The sequence below is a fragment of the Stenella coeruleoalba genome (assembly GCF_951394435.1).
Source record: "Stenella coeruleoalba genome assembly, chromosome: 14".
Lineage (NCBI taxonomy): Eukaryota > Metazoa > Chordata > Mammalia > Artiodactyla > Delphinidae > Stenella > Stenella coeruleoalba.
Genome location: NC_137160.1, coordinates 41434248 through 41453376, shown reverse-complemented (window position 1 = coordinate 41453376; position 19129 = coordinate 41434248). Strand labels below are relative to the sequence as shown.

Below are 19129 nucleotides of genomic sequence, written 5' to 3'. Positions count from 1 at the left end.
ATTTTTTTCAAAGGATTAGTAAAGCTTTATTTTTTAAAGCAAAAATATTGGCACATATGTTTGGATGATAAAAGATGCAGCTGATACTAGGTATTTCAAAAGTCTTGATCTATTACAAAGCGTCAAATTCAACTGTCTCTAGGGACCGGGCAAGGTATATATGTGGTGAAGAGGTCTGGCTATGGGACAATGGGAAGATGTGGGGACAGTGGAAAATTCAAGAGCACATGCCTCATTGAAAAGCCTTCAAATGCAAACATTTTACAGAGATGTTCAGGCCAAATAAAACACGTCTGCCTTCTGCCACCCCTCCTATATACTTTTGAAATGTATAGGTTTAATGTACTGAGAAATGAATGATTCAATTCAGTTTTATTTATTTATTTATCTTCAAAATACTGGAGCAGTACTTTTCTGACTTGTTGAAGCAAGTCACATGTTACAATGCAGGGGAACTGAATTATTCCTGGAAATACTCATAAGACCTAATGAGTGTGATCGATCTTTGCATTGGACCCTGTGGCCACAGCTACAGCCCAGCCCCAGGTTCCTCCTCTGTGTCTCATGAACAGGGGCTCCTGAGTTACTTAATACAAAAGCATCCATTATATTGACTTCACATCTGAGGTTCGAAGAACACAGGGCCCTGACATGTTACAAAGGCAGAGATGCAGGCCCTTTCTTCCTCCTGATTGGGTTGTTTGGGAAGGGATTAAGGGAAGGAATTTGCAGCCAAGCAGCCCTGATGTTGATCCCCTCAGCCTTGCACAGGGGTGCATCCGGGCTGTTAATGTGTTTGCCTTTGTGCTAAGATACACACAGTTTTTCAGACCTGCCTTGAGTGGCACCTCCATAATTAATAAATCACTGTCAAATTTTCCACAGTGCTTTCATATTCACAGAAAAGCAAAAGGTAAACAAAGAAACAAAAGACAGCAATATATACAGAGAGGTTCATTTTAGTTGGATTTTAGAACAGAATATACACATTTAAACCTTGGTCAGCACTGTAGAGCTAATGAATGGCCAGTATTTTTCAAGAAGCAGCTCATTAATAATTGGTTTCCTCCTCATCATTAAGAAGCACTTATTATTAGTCTAATTACAAATGGCCTTGATCAGGGATATATATATATATATATATATATATATATATATATATATATATATATATATATATATATATATATATACAGGGTTTGCATGCATGAATCACTGGGTTCTGTAAGAGCTTTGTCTCTAAGGCAGAAAACAAACCATTTAAAATCTACGTAATATTCCTATTTTATATGTAATATTTATTAAAAATTTTTTTTAACATCTTTATTGGAGTAAAATTGCTTTACAATGGTGTGTTAGTTTCTGCTTTATAACAAAGTGAATCACTTATACATATACATATGTTTCCATATCTCTTCCCTCTTGCGTTTCCCTCCCTCCCACCCCTCTAGGTGGTCACAAAGCACCGAGCTGATCTTCCTGTGCTATGCAGCTGCTTCCCACTAACTATCTATTTTACATTTGGTAGTGTATATATGTCCATGCCACTTATATGTAATATTTATTAAGGAAACATAAACTATTAAGATGTTTTAAAAAAAGAACAGATTTTGTGGGTGTGGAGGTGTGTAAAGTACTTACTATGTTTGACAGTAACAACATAATGGAGTATATATATGTGTTACATTTGTCAATAGGCAATAGGGCTAATATTTACCTTCTTTTTTAAAAATTGTATTTCTAATATTTGTACTCTCCATACCTATCATTGATTTCAGATGACTAGCATTTCTTCACATTTTGCTGTGAAATTTCATTTTGTATAAGAGTTTATCTACACTATGCATGAGAGAAAGAGAAAGATTATATATAACTGTCTCCTCATGATAAAACTCATGTAATTTTTAAAAACAAATAAATGAATACAGATATTAGCTCTACCTCAAATATTTAAGTAAATAAAACTCAGTTTATAAATTTTTTCCATTTAAATAGCATTGGAAGTAGTTATATATTTTGCATTTATAGACACACTTTAAATTCTATGCCTTCACTAGTTCTGTTGGTAAACTCTCATTAGGTGTAACACATGGGCATAAAGTCATACACACATCCTTTAAAAAATGGAATGCAAAAATTGGAATAGCCTATGTTATGGGTTGAATTTACTAACACAAAGGAACCGGCACTTGATGATTTGGGATATTTTCCAGATAGTGTGCTTTAGAAACAGGGTGTGGCCGGACAGCTCTGTGCCAAAGAGATTAGGTGTGTGACTTATGGGTCCAGTCAACAATCTCAGCAAAGGCTAGGGATAGAGACAAAGTTATCCAGGAAGGATGTGTCAGCTAGTGTGGATCACCTTGACATCCATGGAAGACTGATAAAGGTTTTGAGAATTTTATACCAGCAGAAAAACTGCAAGCCTGAACTGAAAGGGACAGAAGTAGGATGGAATGAAAGAAGAATGACTCGTAGGGCAAAGTCGAAGATGCAGAGATCAGAGAAGGCACAGCTGACTGAGGCCAGCCAACTAGAGGTCTCAGGCTGAGAGGGCAGGGCCACCATCCAGATCGGCCAGGAGGATGGGGCTGCTGCCCAGGTGTGGTGGGAGAACAGAGCATAGAGACATAAACAATTATTCTCATGCCTTGAAATCTAATAGAATTTACTCTGTTGAGTTTTAGATTTGCTTGGGGTCTGTGACCCTTTTTTCCTTCCCACTTCTCCCTTTTGGAATGGGAATGTCTATCCTATGCCTCTCCCATCATTGTATTTTGGAAGATAGAACTTGTTTTCTAGGTTTCAAGGTCCACAGATAGATAGGAATTCTGAATTGTGTCATCAAAAACATATGTTGAAGTCCTAACCACTAATACCTACAAATGTGACCTTGTTTAGAAATAGGGTCTTTGCAGATGTAATCTAGTTAAGAGGAGACCATAGTGCATTAGGGTGGGTCCTAATCCAATATGACTGGTATCCTTATAAGAATAGAAGATATGTAGACACAGATGGTCATGTGAAGATGGAGGCAGTGATGGCTGCTACAAGCCAAGGGATGCCGAAGGGTACCAGAAGCTGGAAGAGGTAAGGAAGGATCATTCCCGAGATGCTTTGGAGGCAGCATGGCCCTTCCAATGCCTTGATTTTGGACTTCTAGACTCTAGAATTTGGAAATAATAAATTTCTGTTGTTTTAAGCCACTAAGTTAGTAATACTTTGTCATGGGATCCCTAGGAAACTAATAGAGCCCACTAGAGCAAACATTGTTTTCCTTTGATCTTTCAGCATTCATCTCCTCCCCTCCCTCTTTTAATAACTGTATCTGATTTTCCTTTCCCACTCTTATTCCATGTGCTGTGTATAGCTGACTACATACATGAAATCAAAACTGAGCATGCAACCTATTCTGTTCTCCTGGCCCCAGCAGTTGCTTCAGGGTTGAATGTGTAACCCAATCATAGTCAGTCAATAGGGAAGATGGAAAACTGGAGCTTCTGCAGCCATATTGCTACCACAAGGGAGAACCTGTCAGAGAACAGAAACAACAAAGATGGTGTAGAGCCAAGAGACCTCTGAGAGAGATCCTATTTATCTATAAGACAATCAACCACATGCATTTAAAGCTGGACTACTGCTAGAATTTTTAGTTACCTGAGCTTATAATTTCCCTTTTGCTTAAACCATTTTTGACTAACTTTTCTAACACTTTCAAGTAAGAGATTTCCATGTGTTAGATCTCCTAATTCTTGGCACTGCTCTCCTGACGTTGCTTTCAGTAGTCACTGAATGCCAGATCATGCTCTCCTGGGTCAATTCTAAGTTTAAAATAAAAATAAGGTTAAGATTTTGGTATGGTGTTTCACTGATTACTTAATGAATGAAATGATTTGAAAATTCCTAATTCAAGTTATCTCTGAGAAGAAAAGTAAGCCAGGTTTCCTCATCTCTAAATGTGTACTCATTGGATACTTTCCTATCTAGCCCTCATTCTTGCGGGCTGCAGATTGCAATATAGAGACGGTTAGTCAGCTCTATTTCAATGGCCTGAGACAGCAGACAAATGTTGCTTAACGTTTTCCCAGTGGAATAATACAGGAGAGTATCTCTTTTCATATATAATATATGGATTTAGATTAGATTGGATATACCCTCAATTTTTGTACCATTGAGGTGAATATATTTTATGTTTTTAAATGCATTCTTAAAAGTAAGTTCATTATAATACACTAAATTTTGATATTTACATATTCTCGTGTCCAAACAAATTGTGCTTCCAGGCTTTTTGGAAAACTCCCCTAATTTTTAACCTGAGTCATAACAGAGACAAAATTCAATTTTAATTTGATATCTTAAATTTAGGTTATCATGTATTCAGATTATTCTATATGCATCCTTTTGTAATTTCTGAAATGCTGGTTTGAAATTACTATAGCGTCAATATGTCATATTAATTTTCCTCAAGCTTTAAGCAAAAGTAAATTATTACTATTCAGATTATATTTAATATTTAGAAATTCTTTTTTTTTTAACTTTTTATTTTATATTGGGGTATAGCCGATTAACAACATTGCGATAGTTTCAGGTGCACAGCAAAGCAACTCAGCCATACATATACATGTATCCATCAGAAATTCTTTAAGGTCATGATTTAGAATATACAGGTTCTCTGCTGATCATATAGACTATTAGGATTTTGTTTGTTTGTTTGTTTTAGGCAGAAGATTTTCATATATTTTATTTATCATTGGAATAGAAATAATATTTTAATTAAAAAGTTATGCAGTTAACAGTTTATCTGAGTGTTTAGAGATTATACATGCATTACTAATTATAACTATTTATAAAATATGACTATATAATGATATATAATTTAACATTGCTATTAAGGTTTTAGTTTTGGGAGAACATGTCCACATTAACACCAAATTTAGCCTAGTAAACTAAAGCAATATTTTAAAAATTCAAATGAGTACCCCAGTAATGATTCCAAAGCCTTTTTTTAACATATTGACAGATACCCTCTCCTTTTTGTGGACATACTGTGTTTACCTAGATACACATCTTCTTATAGATAACTTTAAATAGCTATCTTTTGATTATAAGACACAGATCTAGAGGTGCATGCATATATTTGGGAATAAGCAAAGAGTAAATAAGGACAAAAATTATTTATTTGATGAGAATAGACAGCATACATAGCTTTAAAAAAAAGTGCTACATCCAGTTTACAGCATCTGAAACTTTCTTTTGTTAGCAACACTGTTTAAAATAACTTTTCCCCAAGGAACTATACCCCAGATACATCACTGCAAATCCTCCAAAGGCACGTAGCTGTTGTTGCCTTTAAACATAGACTTCTTATGAAATGAGTACTTAAAATTAGATGAGTGCTGAGTAAAGGAGAGAGACGGCCACCACTAGGGAAGAATTAATATACATACTTGTATATTAATGTTCAAATGTGCTGCATTTAGGGCGCAACTTCTGTCTGGAGCCTGCAGTAGTAATTGTATCAAGCTGCGCTATTCAGCCTGCTGCTATGACAACTTCCCAAGGGCAAAGGTCAGGTCAGCTCCCAGCGTCTGGGTCTCGCTATAATTGCTTTGTCAGGAACCTAAAAGCTGCCTTCTTTTTCTCACTGAACTGTGGAAAGCAATAGTGTTCAAAGAACTAAATGTTGAGACTTCCTTTCCGCAGCCTACACCCTTCCTCCCTATCATATTGTATTTGTGACTTTCCCCATTTGGTGTTAAAACTGTGTTTACCAAGTTGTCAGACAACATTTTAAATTGCAGTATTAATTCCAATGATTCCTGCTCTATTTGGCCACATAACACCATTCTTGGGCTTGAACATTTCCTATTGTGTTGGCAGGCATCTCATTAAAAGGCTCCTTCCTTCCTTAAAACTGAACTTTCTGCCACGCTACATCAAGCCACAAATGGATGTTTATTTAATGCTTACCCTTTTCCCAGTACATAACTAGGTATCTTTGGGGCTCAAAGTGATGCAGGCCAAAGCTGTTTTAATCCCACAGAGTGATAAAAATTTATAGAGTCAATATTCCAAAAGACACCTGGAGGCCATTGCAATGTTACCTGGGAATATAATCAAGTCCTCAAATACGCTGTGCTGATAGTCATTGCTACACAGAGAAGGAGGAAAGGGACTTAGCTTTGTGGGCTGCGAGTTGATCCAAGGGGTGCTTCTTAAAGCAGGTGCGCTTTGAGATGGGCGTACAAATAAACACAGGAGTGGAACTGGAGCTGCCAGACTGCCTGAGCAAAGGCATACTGATGGAAGGAGGGTGTGCTTGGAGCATTAAAGATTCTGCTCCACATTCACATATCTCTAAATCCCCCAAATGTCCTTTCTATAGAAAGAAAATAGGAGCGACAACGAGGCACTGCATTTCCTCTTTGTGTAATTTTTAGTCATGAACAAGAGCAGTAATGATGTAGACCTCTCCGAGTTTTGGGAAACAAATTAAATGAGAAAATGTATGTGCATTCAAATTAAGGTGTAAGAGGACGCACATACATTAGTATAATTATGTATGATGTGTTTCCCATACATGTCCTGATTCATTTCTCCAATATAGCTGAGATGAATGGTGAAGAACTTGGCATTTAAACCTGAATCTGGGTATTTGAAACGATTTCAACAAATTTTGTTCTTAGAATATGAATGATCAAATACATGGTAGTTCAAGAAGTTCATTTAATGTAAAAAACTGCAGAAAGGATTCTGTATTTTTAGAATGACCTCAAATGAAGGATCTTAAATAAAGAATTAAAGAAGATACATGGATAGCTGAGCAGTTCCCTGGAAAGGAAATTTTCCTCACACTTATGGAGACATTTGAAGCTTGACAGCTTCATTGGACTTCTCAAACTTGCTTCACAGGCAATAATAAATGATAGAAAAATGCAATTGAATAAAACAATGTGGCCTTCTGAGTTCTGCATCTAAAATAGTATTCAAATTCTTGCATGCTATGAATGTATTATGGCCTTAAGATTTGAAATTTATGAAGCATTCTGATTTTCATTACTCAGAACATTACTCTGAAATCTAAAGGGAGCTAAATTCTTTGTATGTATTGGTCTGTTTTCCTTCTTTTTAAAGAGAAATTCTGCTTCTAGTGAACTATGAAAAAAATCACTGAAGAAAGAAAGAAAGAGAGAGAGAGAGAGAGGGAGGGAGGGAGGAAGAAAGGAAGAAAGGAAGGAGGGAAGGAAGGAAGGAAGAAGGGAAGGAGGGAAGGAAGGAAAGGAAATCTAAACTGAAATTGAAATTTTCCAGGCCTGTTTCTTTTATAAAATAAATCTATTGAACTAAGTGGTCTGTGAGGTTCTTGGAAGCTCTAATGGTTTTTGAGTCCAGTATGTCCTACAGTAAACATGATAATTTAAAAATCTCAAAAAGAGGCTTTTTTGAAAAGTTATGTATGTATTAGCAATCCCCAAGTATAGCTACTCTGTATATACGCCCACATATGCAGTTCAAACACGCCACTACTTTTGAGTTTCCAGACTCTATTTTCCAAATGCCCGAATCGAAGGCTATGATCTTTCTCTAAACTTCTCAGGTCCCCCCACCAGAAAGAAATCATGTAGCAAAAAAAAGAATGAATAGGAGAGATTGGCATATAGTAGAAAGCTTTACTTTAATTGCCATTTATTGATGGAAATTATAATGCCTATGAGATTCAGATAAACTTTCACTTACATCTACCTATTTTATAACTTAAGTTCACAGTTGCAAGTATGACCTCGTTTTGTACTTTTGCTCTTTGCCCTCTTTCAAGAACTCAGAACCCTGACTTCTGTTAAATCTCACTTATATTTTCATAGAGGATTTGGGAATAGGAGGCTAGTCTCAAACTTCAGAGATGCAAAAAAGTGAAGGTTACTACTGGGCTCTGGGAGTTCCCTGAGGGTCCTTGAATATCAGACCCAGAATGCATTATTATGTTTTCTTAAATAACAGAACTAGCACCAAAACCAAGAAAAATAAGAACACAGAATGTTACCAGAGAAGTGATTTAATGAGAAGTTTGATCTTAATGTAGGAATCTCCCTGGACTTTCATCTTAATTGTTTCATTGAAAAGGCTATTTTGATCTTGCTTGTGTTCAAGGCAAAACATTAAAGGGAGCTTAAAAATAAATGTGACTTGGTTTTTGACCTATGTAAGTATCACTTTGCTCTTGATGAATGAGTGCAGGTAAGAGCTCTTAGAAAATAGCTTTGTATAAACTCCTAAAACAGTGAGAGGTAGTTTTCCTTATATTCTTTTAACAGGATGTAAATAAGGACAAATACAGACTGTCCAGTAGACATTGAGAAGGCATTGGATTGTTGAAGCAAGAAAGAAGTAACATAGTTGACCAGGCAAAGAACACTGATAGCATGGGAAAAATGGGGCTTCTTCCTGAGGATGAGAGATAATATGAGAGATTGATCCATTACAGCAAAGTTAATAGGTAAAGATCAATTTTGCTGCCAAGCCTGTCAGAAAGTCAGGTTCCCCTCACCATTATGAAAAAGAGGTAAATTACCAATAAAGTGAGTTGACCTGCCTCAGGGAGTTTTCTCTAGGACAGACTTTACAAGATCACTTATTCCATCACCTGCTCTGCGGTATCTGCGTCTGTAGCTAAAGCTGATGTCAGCACCACACAATTCTTAGTAAAGATTAATATTAATAACTAAATCCATCTTTAAAGGTTATGATCCGAAGAGTTATGGCATGAAATGAAGATGCATTGAGATTTTAGGAATATTTCTACTACAAATGAAAGTAAAATCATTTGTAAGGCTAACCCACAGCTCTCTAGAAAACCTAGCTCTGCAGAAACCATGCTTTCCCAAAGTGCTAAGTAACTGAAGAACAACGTGTATTACTTGAGGCCACTGGGCTTGTGGTATTTACCATCTGAGTCATGTTAAACATCATAAATCTCTTTAGGAAGCACAGCCCAATTTGTCAAGCTATCATATTATCTAATTTCATAATAAACTTGTGACTGTGGCTAAATTTCCCCAATACACATAAAATTATTGTTTCAGAGTAACTAGTGGGTTTTAAACTGGCTAGATTAAAAAGACAGGACAAGGAATGGACAGATCATGAGAAATAAATTATAAAAATGAATGTATTTGGCATAAAACAAATAAGTCAGACTCTTTGTCTGCTAAGCCTAAAATAACTGGTTTTGAAAGAAATTAACAAAAATGCAGTCTTCATGGAGAACCCAGTAAACCATATGTTCCCTTGACTTTGGCACTAAAAAGTGTATTAACATATTATGATGAATTTCTCTCTCTGAATTCAAACCACCTACTCATATCCTGACATTGATCCACTTGAAATTAATAACATCCTAAGCCAAAGATTCACCTAAAATTAAAGAAAGAATCATTTCTATACAAATGTGGGAGAATTCTCAATGAAGCGAGAAAACCAAATAGTAAAGCAAAATGAGTAACAGAAAGACAAAAAATAAAATCAGAAATTGAGGCTGTTCCCAGTTCCCCCCCCTTCAAAACCCCATAGATGTATCCAAAAGAAAGTTTCTTAGATTCAGATTCTCCATCCATAGAAAAGGGAAACCATGTGATCTACATGCTTCATAGTACTACTGAGAGACCAAGAGAATCATGCACTGTACATCACTACTCAGATATACGTTGACATATCATTACATAAGGAAAATACATACACTAAGGAAAAATTTTATACAGAAGTAACCTTACTCTCAATTTAAGAAAAAAAAAGATAAAAAGTCACTGTTTGAGGAAAACCATATGTCAGTTTTTTGAGAGATCATAAAAAGAGAAAAAGATGAAAAATATTTACAATAGAAAGAATAATAATCTATATATACAGTTATATAAGTTGAAACTATAGGAGAAAATTAAACTTTGATTCCTCATTAGCTGAGCTAACACTGCAGCATGGAAGAGTAGGTATTCCGAAATCACTCATTTGTAACTTCAAAATACCTTATAGCAGATTAATCTTCATAATTACTTTTCGGCATTAGCTCAAATTTAACTACTGTTACAATTAAATAGCAAATCTGAAATGTAGGTGGTAGAGAAAGGAATTCTTGCTGAATTGGGACCTCACCTTTGCCCCACTACATCTACGTTTTGTTGTCCCTAGGGTTCTGAAGCTTCCTAAAAATTGGAGATGTCACTCTCCTTCCCACTTATCTCTGGCATGTACTTAAAGTCCAAATAACTTAACAGAGCATATAAAATGCCCACAATCTAATTTAAACCCTCATGTCCAATCCCCTCTCCTTTTATTTCTTCTCAAGATTCTCAAGTTTCACTCACAGAGATGACTGTTTTTGATACTCAGGAAACTTTCATGTTTCAAAAGGCTCCATGTGTCTGGACTATCATCTGCTAGCTCTCATAATCTCCTTCATTTCTCATGGTCTGGCTCAAATAGTGCCCCCTCTGGGAAGCCCTCCTGGGTTTCCCCAGCAGAATTAGAAGAACTCTCCTCTGGCTTTCACAACAATCTGATCACACCCTTATAATTTCATTTACCATACTAATTTCACTTGTCTTTAACAGAATGTGAGTTTCTAGAGGAAAGATGTTATGTTTCATCCCTCTGCAAAGAAAGAATAAAAACACCTGCTCAGTAGCAAGTGATTTTAAGTAAATCTAGTATCTGGTAAATCCTCAGTAAAGGTTCTCAATCCTTGTTTTGTAGCCTCTGTACCAAGCAAAATATCTTCCATATAATGATTATTTGCTAAATAAACTACTTTAGGACTACTTAGAGCTAATTTTCTCCTATTAACCATATCCCTTGCTGATACAGATACATGAGATATTTAAGGAACTCCCTGGAGCAGTTCAAACACATTGGAAAAATAAGAATTTTAAACTTTTGCCATTAAAAAGTTATCTTGCAAGACCTCAAGTTGGAAATAATACATATTTGAAGTCCAGCCACATTATTAAGTTAATGCTGAAAGAATACAGATTTGTAAAGCAATTATCTTGCTCACAAAATACCAACAGAATACAGGTCAAATATTCTTCCCTACAGAGCAAATAAATATTCCAGTGAAACTTTGGTACGCGGACCTCTCACCGTTGTGGCCTCTCCCGTTGCGGAGCACAGGCTCCGGATGCGCAGGCTCAGTGGCCATGGCTCACGGGCCCAGCCGCTCTGCGGCATGTGGGATCTTCCCGGACTGGGGCACGAACCTGTGTCCCCTGCATCGGCAGGCGGACTCTCAACCACTGCGCCACCAGGGAAGCCCTCCATTAAAACTTTTTAACTGTGTTTCTCAAATATTATATAATGTGCACAATGAACTAAAAATTTTAAATTAGAATAGTAAATATCTATTGTAGTTATCCATAAGTGATATTTTATGTATCTGTAAAACATTTTGATATATATATTTACTTTTCCTTAGTTTTTATGTTTATAAAGTTTCTATGTTTACAAAAATATAATGGAAATATATAATATTTCCCTATTTTTATCATTTAAAAATGTGATTATAACCATTCTGAGAGTCTGTTCTGGTATTATATAGGTATGATGGTTGGTTTGCAGTAGTGAGAATGTATTCAAGTCTCTCTGGATTGCTTTACTAATTTGTCCACCCCTCGGTGCACATGAATTTAAGGTCATGGTTCAATATCCACTTGTTAGCTATTTCCCAGATGGAAAAAACCTCTCTTCCTGTGGAATATGATTACTTACTAACACTGCCAGGCATTTTAGAGACCAAGTGAATGAATAGATGGTTCAGTGTACACCTGGTCACACCCTTCCAATGGTGAGTGTGCAAACAGCATATTTATGAATGATTGAAACTGATGAAAACATGCATTTTTGAAGATTATTGAGCCTTGTCTTTTTGTGGCATTATATTTGTAGCAAACTGTTGGATGTTGTGGTGTCCCTATTGTAAATGTTAAACATGGTAATTTAATTGATGGTGACTTCCAAATTGGAAAAGGATGTAACTGTAATCTCAGGAGATATTGAAAATAGCTGAACGATGAATACAAAATGGAATTATACTTTAGAAATACAACTGGAATTAGTAATCATATGTGGCTTAGTTTTTTGACTGGGGGCAGAATTGCTATAGCCATTGACACTTAATTGCTTCCTTCTTGCAAAGAAATAAAATTAAACCAAAGGGTCTGGTTAAGTTATTTTTATCTTATAGCATCCAATTTTTACTTTTAGGCTCTGGCAAATTTAAAAACAAAAAAGTAAACAGAAGGTAGAAAAAAGGATGGAGAATTCATTTGACATAATGGGCGCAAATCTATGGAAAATTGTGGGTTTCGAACCTCAAGCCCAGTCTCTTCAAAATGGGAGGAGCTGAGTTATGAATTCATTATCAAGGAATAGATCTGAGAATGTATTATTCTCATTCCTGTATTCAAATCCTAGACTAGTTGTCCATAGCAGTGCTTCTCAGAAACAGCATTACCCCTTCTAGGGGACATCTGGAAAATATATAGCAGGTGAAATAGGCATGAAGTGGGAGGACCAGCTTATGGAAAGCTCAGACATTCTCCAGGCAGTACCAATCAACTAAGAACTGTCCCTGTTCCCATGTGAATTTTAAAAAGTCATGCTGGATATTTTTGTAGGTGAAAGCCTGAATAGGGTTTCCTGAGCCTAAAGTTTAATTTCATTTTAGGTATAAAAACAAAGTTTTTGTGCCTGTTTTAAAATATATGTTGAATTGTCTCAGGAATACACTACCTTGTAAATTGAGGGACTATTGTGCTGTTTTGTTTGGAACTGTACCACTAGTTTTTCACCGTTTGTAAAGTTCATGTCACTGAATTCTGTGAGCCACAATACACCGGTATCAGAGGACAGTTGTAGCTGTGGCTTCTTCATTGATTTGAGGGACAGGCAGAAGCAGCTGATGACTTTATTGTATCTTCTAGTGATGTGGAATCCCCATATTTCCACACCAAAATACATGTTATTTGATTATATGTTACTTTTAAAATAAATAATGTATTATTTATATTAAAATCAAGACATTATCCTTACATATTTAAATTGTGAGCATAATTTATATTAACTATAAATTGCATTTCAGGATCTAAAAGTGGGGCATTCCGAGGTGTTTACTGTAAAACAGACATGCTATGTTTTGAAAGGTTTAGGAACCACTGGTTAAGAATCAAAGATTCTTAGAAGTTAAAAAAAGCTTTTAATAGGCATATGTTTATAAAACAAGCAGAAACGCTTATTTTTATAGGAATAAGGTAGAAATTAAGAGCATGGACCTTATATATATCAAGAGCTTAAAAAGCCTTGCTGGTTTTTGACCCAGGTCTCATAATTTATTCTAAAAAAATAACTGGCAAGGTATCCTTTTCACAGGCAAATTATGGTAGGAAAAACAAAATCAACATTTAATAGTTTGGAAAATACTACATGATGGAGTATTAAGGGGCTTCTAAAAGTAATTGATAAACTTACATAGTGATACCATAAATATTCACAACATTAAGCTAAATGGAAGGATACAATGTGATACTATTTTGCTTTTTAAAACAGGACGTTTTGCATAGATAGAGTAGTAGAAAGAATTATAAAACTGAATAGTGGAATTACTAGTCAATTATATTTCTTCTCTATACATTACTCTATTTCCTAAATTATCAAAAATAAGCCTGCATGTCTGAAAGTATTTTTTTTTAAATGTTACTATAAGCATGATTTTGAAAAGCACAAGGATTGGATCCAAGTGGGGATCCATCTTGAGCAGCTCTGCGCTAAGAGCTCTGAGCCTCAATGTCTCCACTTCATGAAAAGTGATGACAGTTACATAAAATAGGCTTGCAACCCACCTCAAACAGTGCTTCATCCATACACGTTCCTGCTGTTCTGTTGTTATTAATATTATTACTAATGAAGAAAATAAGGCCTATTACAGTTAGATGACTTGTGAAGTATATTCTATTTCAATTGTTTAAAATTACATGTGTTACAGAGGAATTACAATATATTCAACGAACTACTCCAGGTGGTACTTTGTTTCTCTTATATTTTTTCTCCTTTGGATGAGAGGGCCGTGCTGAAACACATGGTAGAACACTCAAAGATAAAGTTCTCTTTCTCCAAAATACTGTATATAAGATAGACAAATGCTAGAAGTAGAATGAAAGCCAAGGATGACTGAGAGTAGGGGTATGGAAGTGTGGGCTGAAAGGCCACAGAAATAGGTTTCAAACCCTATCTCAGTTACTATCACAATGTTTACATTTAAGCATAAAATCCTACTGAAAAATATTTCTTTCAATTATGCATTTGTGAAATTTTATAAACGTTACCAAAAGTACATGCAAATACAGAAGGAAACATGAAAGGAGAGCTGCCTGACTCAAAAACAGCTTGACCGTGGTGTTTTCGGTAGTCTTCAAATACATCCATGACAAAATGAAATGCCTGTATTAAAACTGCCATTGGGCTTATGTGGCTATATTTTCAACCTTGATACCTACCATTATGTTTCTTTTAATAACATGCCCACTCATTAGCAACCTAACAGAACAAAGGAAAAATCAGGAAGAGGTACAGGTCACAGTGAATTCACCAGTACTATAGAAAACAGAGTAGCAGGAACCGTGGGCTTACTAAATATTTTTTGGTCTTGGGCCGATGGTTTTCTGTTGGTTTACTAATAGCGATTTTCTTCTTTAACTCAGCGATGCATCAGTTTTCAGTATTTTTTCCCCTGCTTTCTCACCTTTTATTATGTCACAAGCAACTAACATGCCAGTTCCCCTATGGTGTTCTTTGCAGTAGAGTCAAAGGTGTCACATCACAGCCTACCATTGATTTTCCATCTGTCCCAGTCACCGCAAAAACTGTCACCCAGCACACTTGTGCTGCACTGTTCTTCATGAGGGCTGGATCTGCCGAGGAAGCCCTTGACCATTGGTTTTACGTGATTCCTTCTATAAAACTAAAAGCTAATTTAACTGAAAGAACTTAAATAGAGAAAAGGAGCCAAAGGAACCCTCACATTAATCAGGAATTTCAACAAGCCTTGGAATAGAATATACGTCATTCCTCAAAAAGAGCAAGTACAAAGCGATGGGGGATAAATGACCAGCAAGTGGATGTTTCTAATCTTTCTCACTTTCTGCCTCTGTCTCTCTGGTGAGATGAACTGTAGCCAAAATCATTGAGATAGATTTGTTTTTAAGTAAATAGTAGTGAAATAATATCTAAATAACAAAGATAAAGACAATTTGAGCTATGTCATAGCAATATAAATGTGAAGTCTGACTCTGCCCATCTTTTTGAATTGCCAAAATGAAAAAGGATTTTCTGGGTAACATAAAAATCCCAGATTTTCATGTTAAAAGAAAAGAAATGCTGGGACTTCCCTGGTGGTACAGTGGTTGAGAATCCGCCTTCAAATGCAGGGGACACGGGTTCAAGCCCTGGTCCTGGAAGATCCCACATGCCGTGGAGCAACTCAGCCCATGCGCCACAACTAATGAGCCTGCGCTCTAGAGCCCGTGAGCCACAACGACTGAAGCCCGTGAGCCACAACTATGGAAGCTCGTATACCTAGATCCCATGCTCCCCAATAATGAGAAGCCCGTGCACCGCAACAAAGAGTAGCCCCCGTTCTCTGCAACTAGAGAAAGCCCACGAGCAGCAACAAAGACCCAAAGCAGCCAAAAATAAATAAATAAATAAATGTATTAAAAAAAGAAAAGAAAAGAAATGCTGAGTATATTCTATAATTCATTGGGGATTGACCTCAGCCCTGAGTCATCTGATTCCTAACGAGGCAGTAGGCTCCTGCCCTTGCCTACTTGCTTCAGGGCTGAGGCTGCCTCCTCTAGACCCTGGGGCAAGGTGGACATATGAAATAAAGTATTTAACACATCCATAGTACCTTTCATGTTCATAGCTTTATAAAGCCCAATTAATTTATCAAGTTTCATAAACTCTGAAGGACACATATAATTACAGCCCTACATATGGCTAACCAGGGGCAGCAAGTAGTCATGTGTGCAGCTGAACAGAATTTAGATTTTAACTGTCTCATTTCTGAACCTTCATGCACCAACAGAAAGGCAGGGACACAATGAAGAATCTTTGAGTCACTGGAAAATTCTAAGAATTGTGAGTTGGGTTAAGAATGTGCCTAGAAAAGGATGATACCATTGCCAACACCAAAAAGAACTCTGGTTGTCTCTACTTAGGCAAAGAGTGTTTAGATCCAGTTAGGGGAGTTCCTGCTCCCACATCTCCATGCTTTGATGAAAGTGTAAAATCCAATTGGTAGAAGCCTTTGTGCTGCGTGCCAAGTGAAGTCTATATAATTCACAGTAAGAAGAAATAACTATACATTTGTATCCTCCATTTTACAGATTAGGTCAACAGTGGTTAAGTGATTAGACCAAATATTGTGGACGACCAGGTTTGGGGAACTTGTAGAAGGAGACAGTAGGCAGTACATAACATGAATCAGTCATTTAATTTTCATGACAACTGCACATATGATTGACTCTATGATTCAGGGATATTCTAGAGTGTAGATTGGATGAGCTATGTAGCGAACTGACAACCAGGAGATTCCTTTCAATCCCAGAATTCTACTATTCTGATTTCTAGAATAATGATCTTTTCTCAAGTAGACTTAGTCTGAATTCAAAACTCCTAAATCTGAGATAGTACTATTAATGCTTCTTTATAGTCTTACTGATACCAATGCAATGACAGAAAAGCTAGAACATCAATTAAAATAACTTTTTCTAGGTTGAATTTTCTTGATGCTTACCACATGCCAGACAAATTGCTAAGTACGTAACATAAATCTATCATTCAGGGTTCTCACACACCCCTGTAAGATTAGTACTGTTATTATTGTTATTTTACATATGAGAACACTAGGCACAGAGAATTGGAATAATTTCCTGAAGGTCACACAGTTAGTAAGGGTAGAGCTGAGAATCAAAATCAGTTGTATTTAACTCCAGAATATGCAGTCTTAATCACTATGCTAAATATGGTATTATATATTGGCCTGTAACTTATTTTAAGCAAGATAAACTTTAGAGATATAATAATGACAAAAGTCTCGGGCTTCCCTGGCGGCACAGTGGTTAAGAACCCTCCTGCCAATGCAGGGGACACAGGTTCGATCCCTGGTCCGGGAAGATCCCACATGCTGCGGAGCAACTAAGCCCATGCCACAATTCTGAAGCCCAGGCACCTAGAGCCCATGCTCCGCAACAAGAGAAGCCACCGCAATGAGAAGTCTGCACACCGCAAGAGTACATCTACATCACATGAATATACAGCCTTAGAAAAGAGATGTAGAAAGATGATACTTAATGGTTATACAGTAAATGATTTGTTAATGTGAAGGTAAGCCCAGGACATAGATGTTCCTTCTTTTATACCCCCATTTTATGGCTTTCTGGTCTTCAAGATTATGTTGTGTTTTCCCCATACCTAGCATAATCTATTGATATTTGGCAATGGACCAGAGGAAATTAAAGAGAGGTTCATTTTCATTCAAAAAGACCATAATCAGGTCACTATTATAAACAATCAGGTAAACTTACAAAACTACTGTAAATGATCATTTAGAGTCTCTTATTTAAATAAGTCATTAGCCTTCACATTGGATACTGAACAGAATTTTAACTCATTAATTTTACAATTGTCCGTTTTTCATCACAGGAAATTTTTGTCATTGCATCTCTACTGATCTCATGGACACGCCTTTTTCAAGTTTAAATTCATATCACAAAGACAGAAAAACGATATCTCTGTGGACTTTAAATCCATTCCAGAGATTCTGCTCTTCTCCATCAATCAGATTAACTTAACCATATTTGCTATAGCTGGTGGTCACCAGACCCCAAGACTCCTCAGTACCTGTTGTCTATCCAGACGCATCCTCTTGGCGGCATTTCTACTCTCACTCTCACAGGCTGAAGCCAAGATACTCTCTGCAACTGCTGAAGTAAGGTGGGAAGGAATAGGTCGAGACTAAAAAAAAAGAGAGAAAAAAACATGAAAAAATTATTAACAGTATCATTAACAGTCCAATGCTATACTCAGATCTCATAGGATGTGCAGGAGTATCAATGTATTTCAACTCAACTGATTTCAATAGAAAGAGGAAATGGAAATTGCAAAGATGAATAATGAAAGCTAGTTAGAGGTTAAAGCTAGAGTTGCTACAGATCCATCATCCATTCCCACAGCTCCTTTGTCACAAGTGTTTAGTCTAGGCCATTAAGCTGGAGTTTGAACAGGCAGTGGTAAAATTGCTGACTGGGTTTTGCAAGTAAAACAAGTCCTTTAATTCTCTTATAACATATGACAATGCACAACAAAACAAAACAAAAACAAGTGACAGGGCCGAAACAGTTGGAAAAACTGACAGACACTCAGACCATGTCAAACAATCTTAATATGAAATATTATGACTATTTACAGTCTGAGTTGTGACACAATTGATGTGATTAAAATTCTTATAAAAAACACCTTACTTTAGCTTAAAAACAAACTAAAACTTCAGTCCTAGAACAATTTTGCTATAACAAAAATTCAGTGTTCTAGATGTGAGATGTGCATGTGTGCCTACATGCTTTGTTTTATTTATAAAATATGTGTCAATATTATCAGTGTAAGAGGTACATGTTGGATATCCATCTTCTGTGTAGCCCATGTAGAAACTCATTAACCCCCTGACTAAGCTCCTAATTAACTACAAATTGTTTGTGATTCTCCATATCATTTGTGATAATCAGAAAAGTTTTCCATTCTTTCCCATAATTACATGAAAAATTATCTAACTGAAAGATGAAGTACTTAATGATACCAGACAGTTTTTTAAAAGATGATGAGAAGCAAATGATAGATAAGTAACGTAAAAATTAAACGAGATGAGATAGCAAAATATGAAATGACAAAATAAGCATCTTTTAGCAACCTAGCCTGTTATAATGGTATGCCAGCTTAGGGTTTTCAAAGCCTGAGTCCAAAATATGTACGGCTGCCATACATATTTCTTAGAGGCCTCCCAACTATTAGCGATCTTTTAATTAATGTTTGT

General features: G+C 36.3%; 1 protein-coding gene across 6 annotated transcripts in view; it reads right to left on the bottom strand.

Annotated features, from left to right (window-relative positions):
- NOL4 (nucleolar protein 4) overlaps nt 1–19129 on the bottom strand; it is a gene marked incomplete at its 5' end in the record, with an annotated part of 393000 nt that overhangs the window by 74258 nt on the left and 299613 nt on the right. For 5 of the 6 annotated variants that reach the window (XM_079942558.1, XM_079942556.1, XM_079942557.1 and 2 more), the window contains one exon: nt 17944–18057. The exons of the other annotated variant lie outside the window; for it this stretch is intronic. In XM_079942558.1, the coding sequence (XP_079798684.1) occupies nt 17944–18057 (114 nt within the window). The remainder of the gene's footprint in view (nt 1–17943; nt 18058–19129) is intronic. 6 annotated transcript variants of the gene reach the window in all.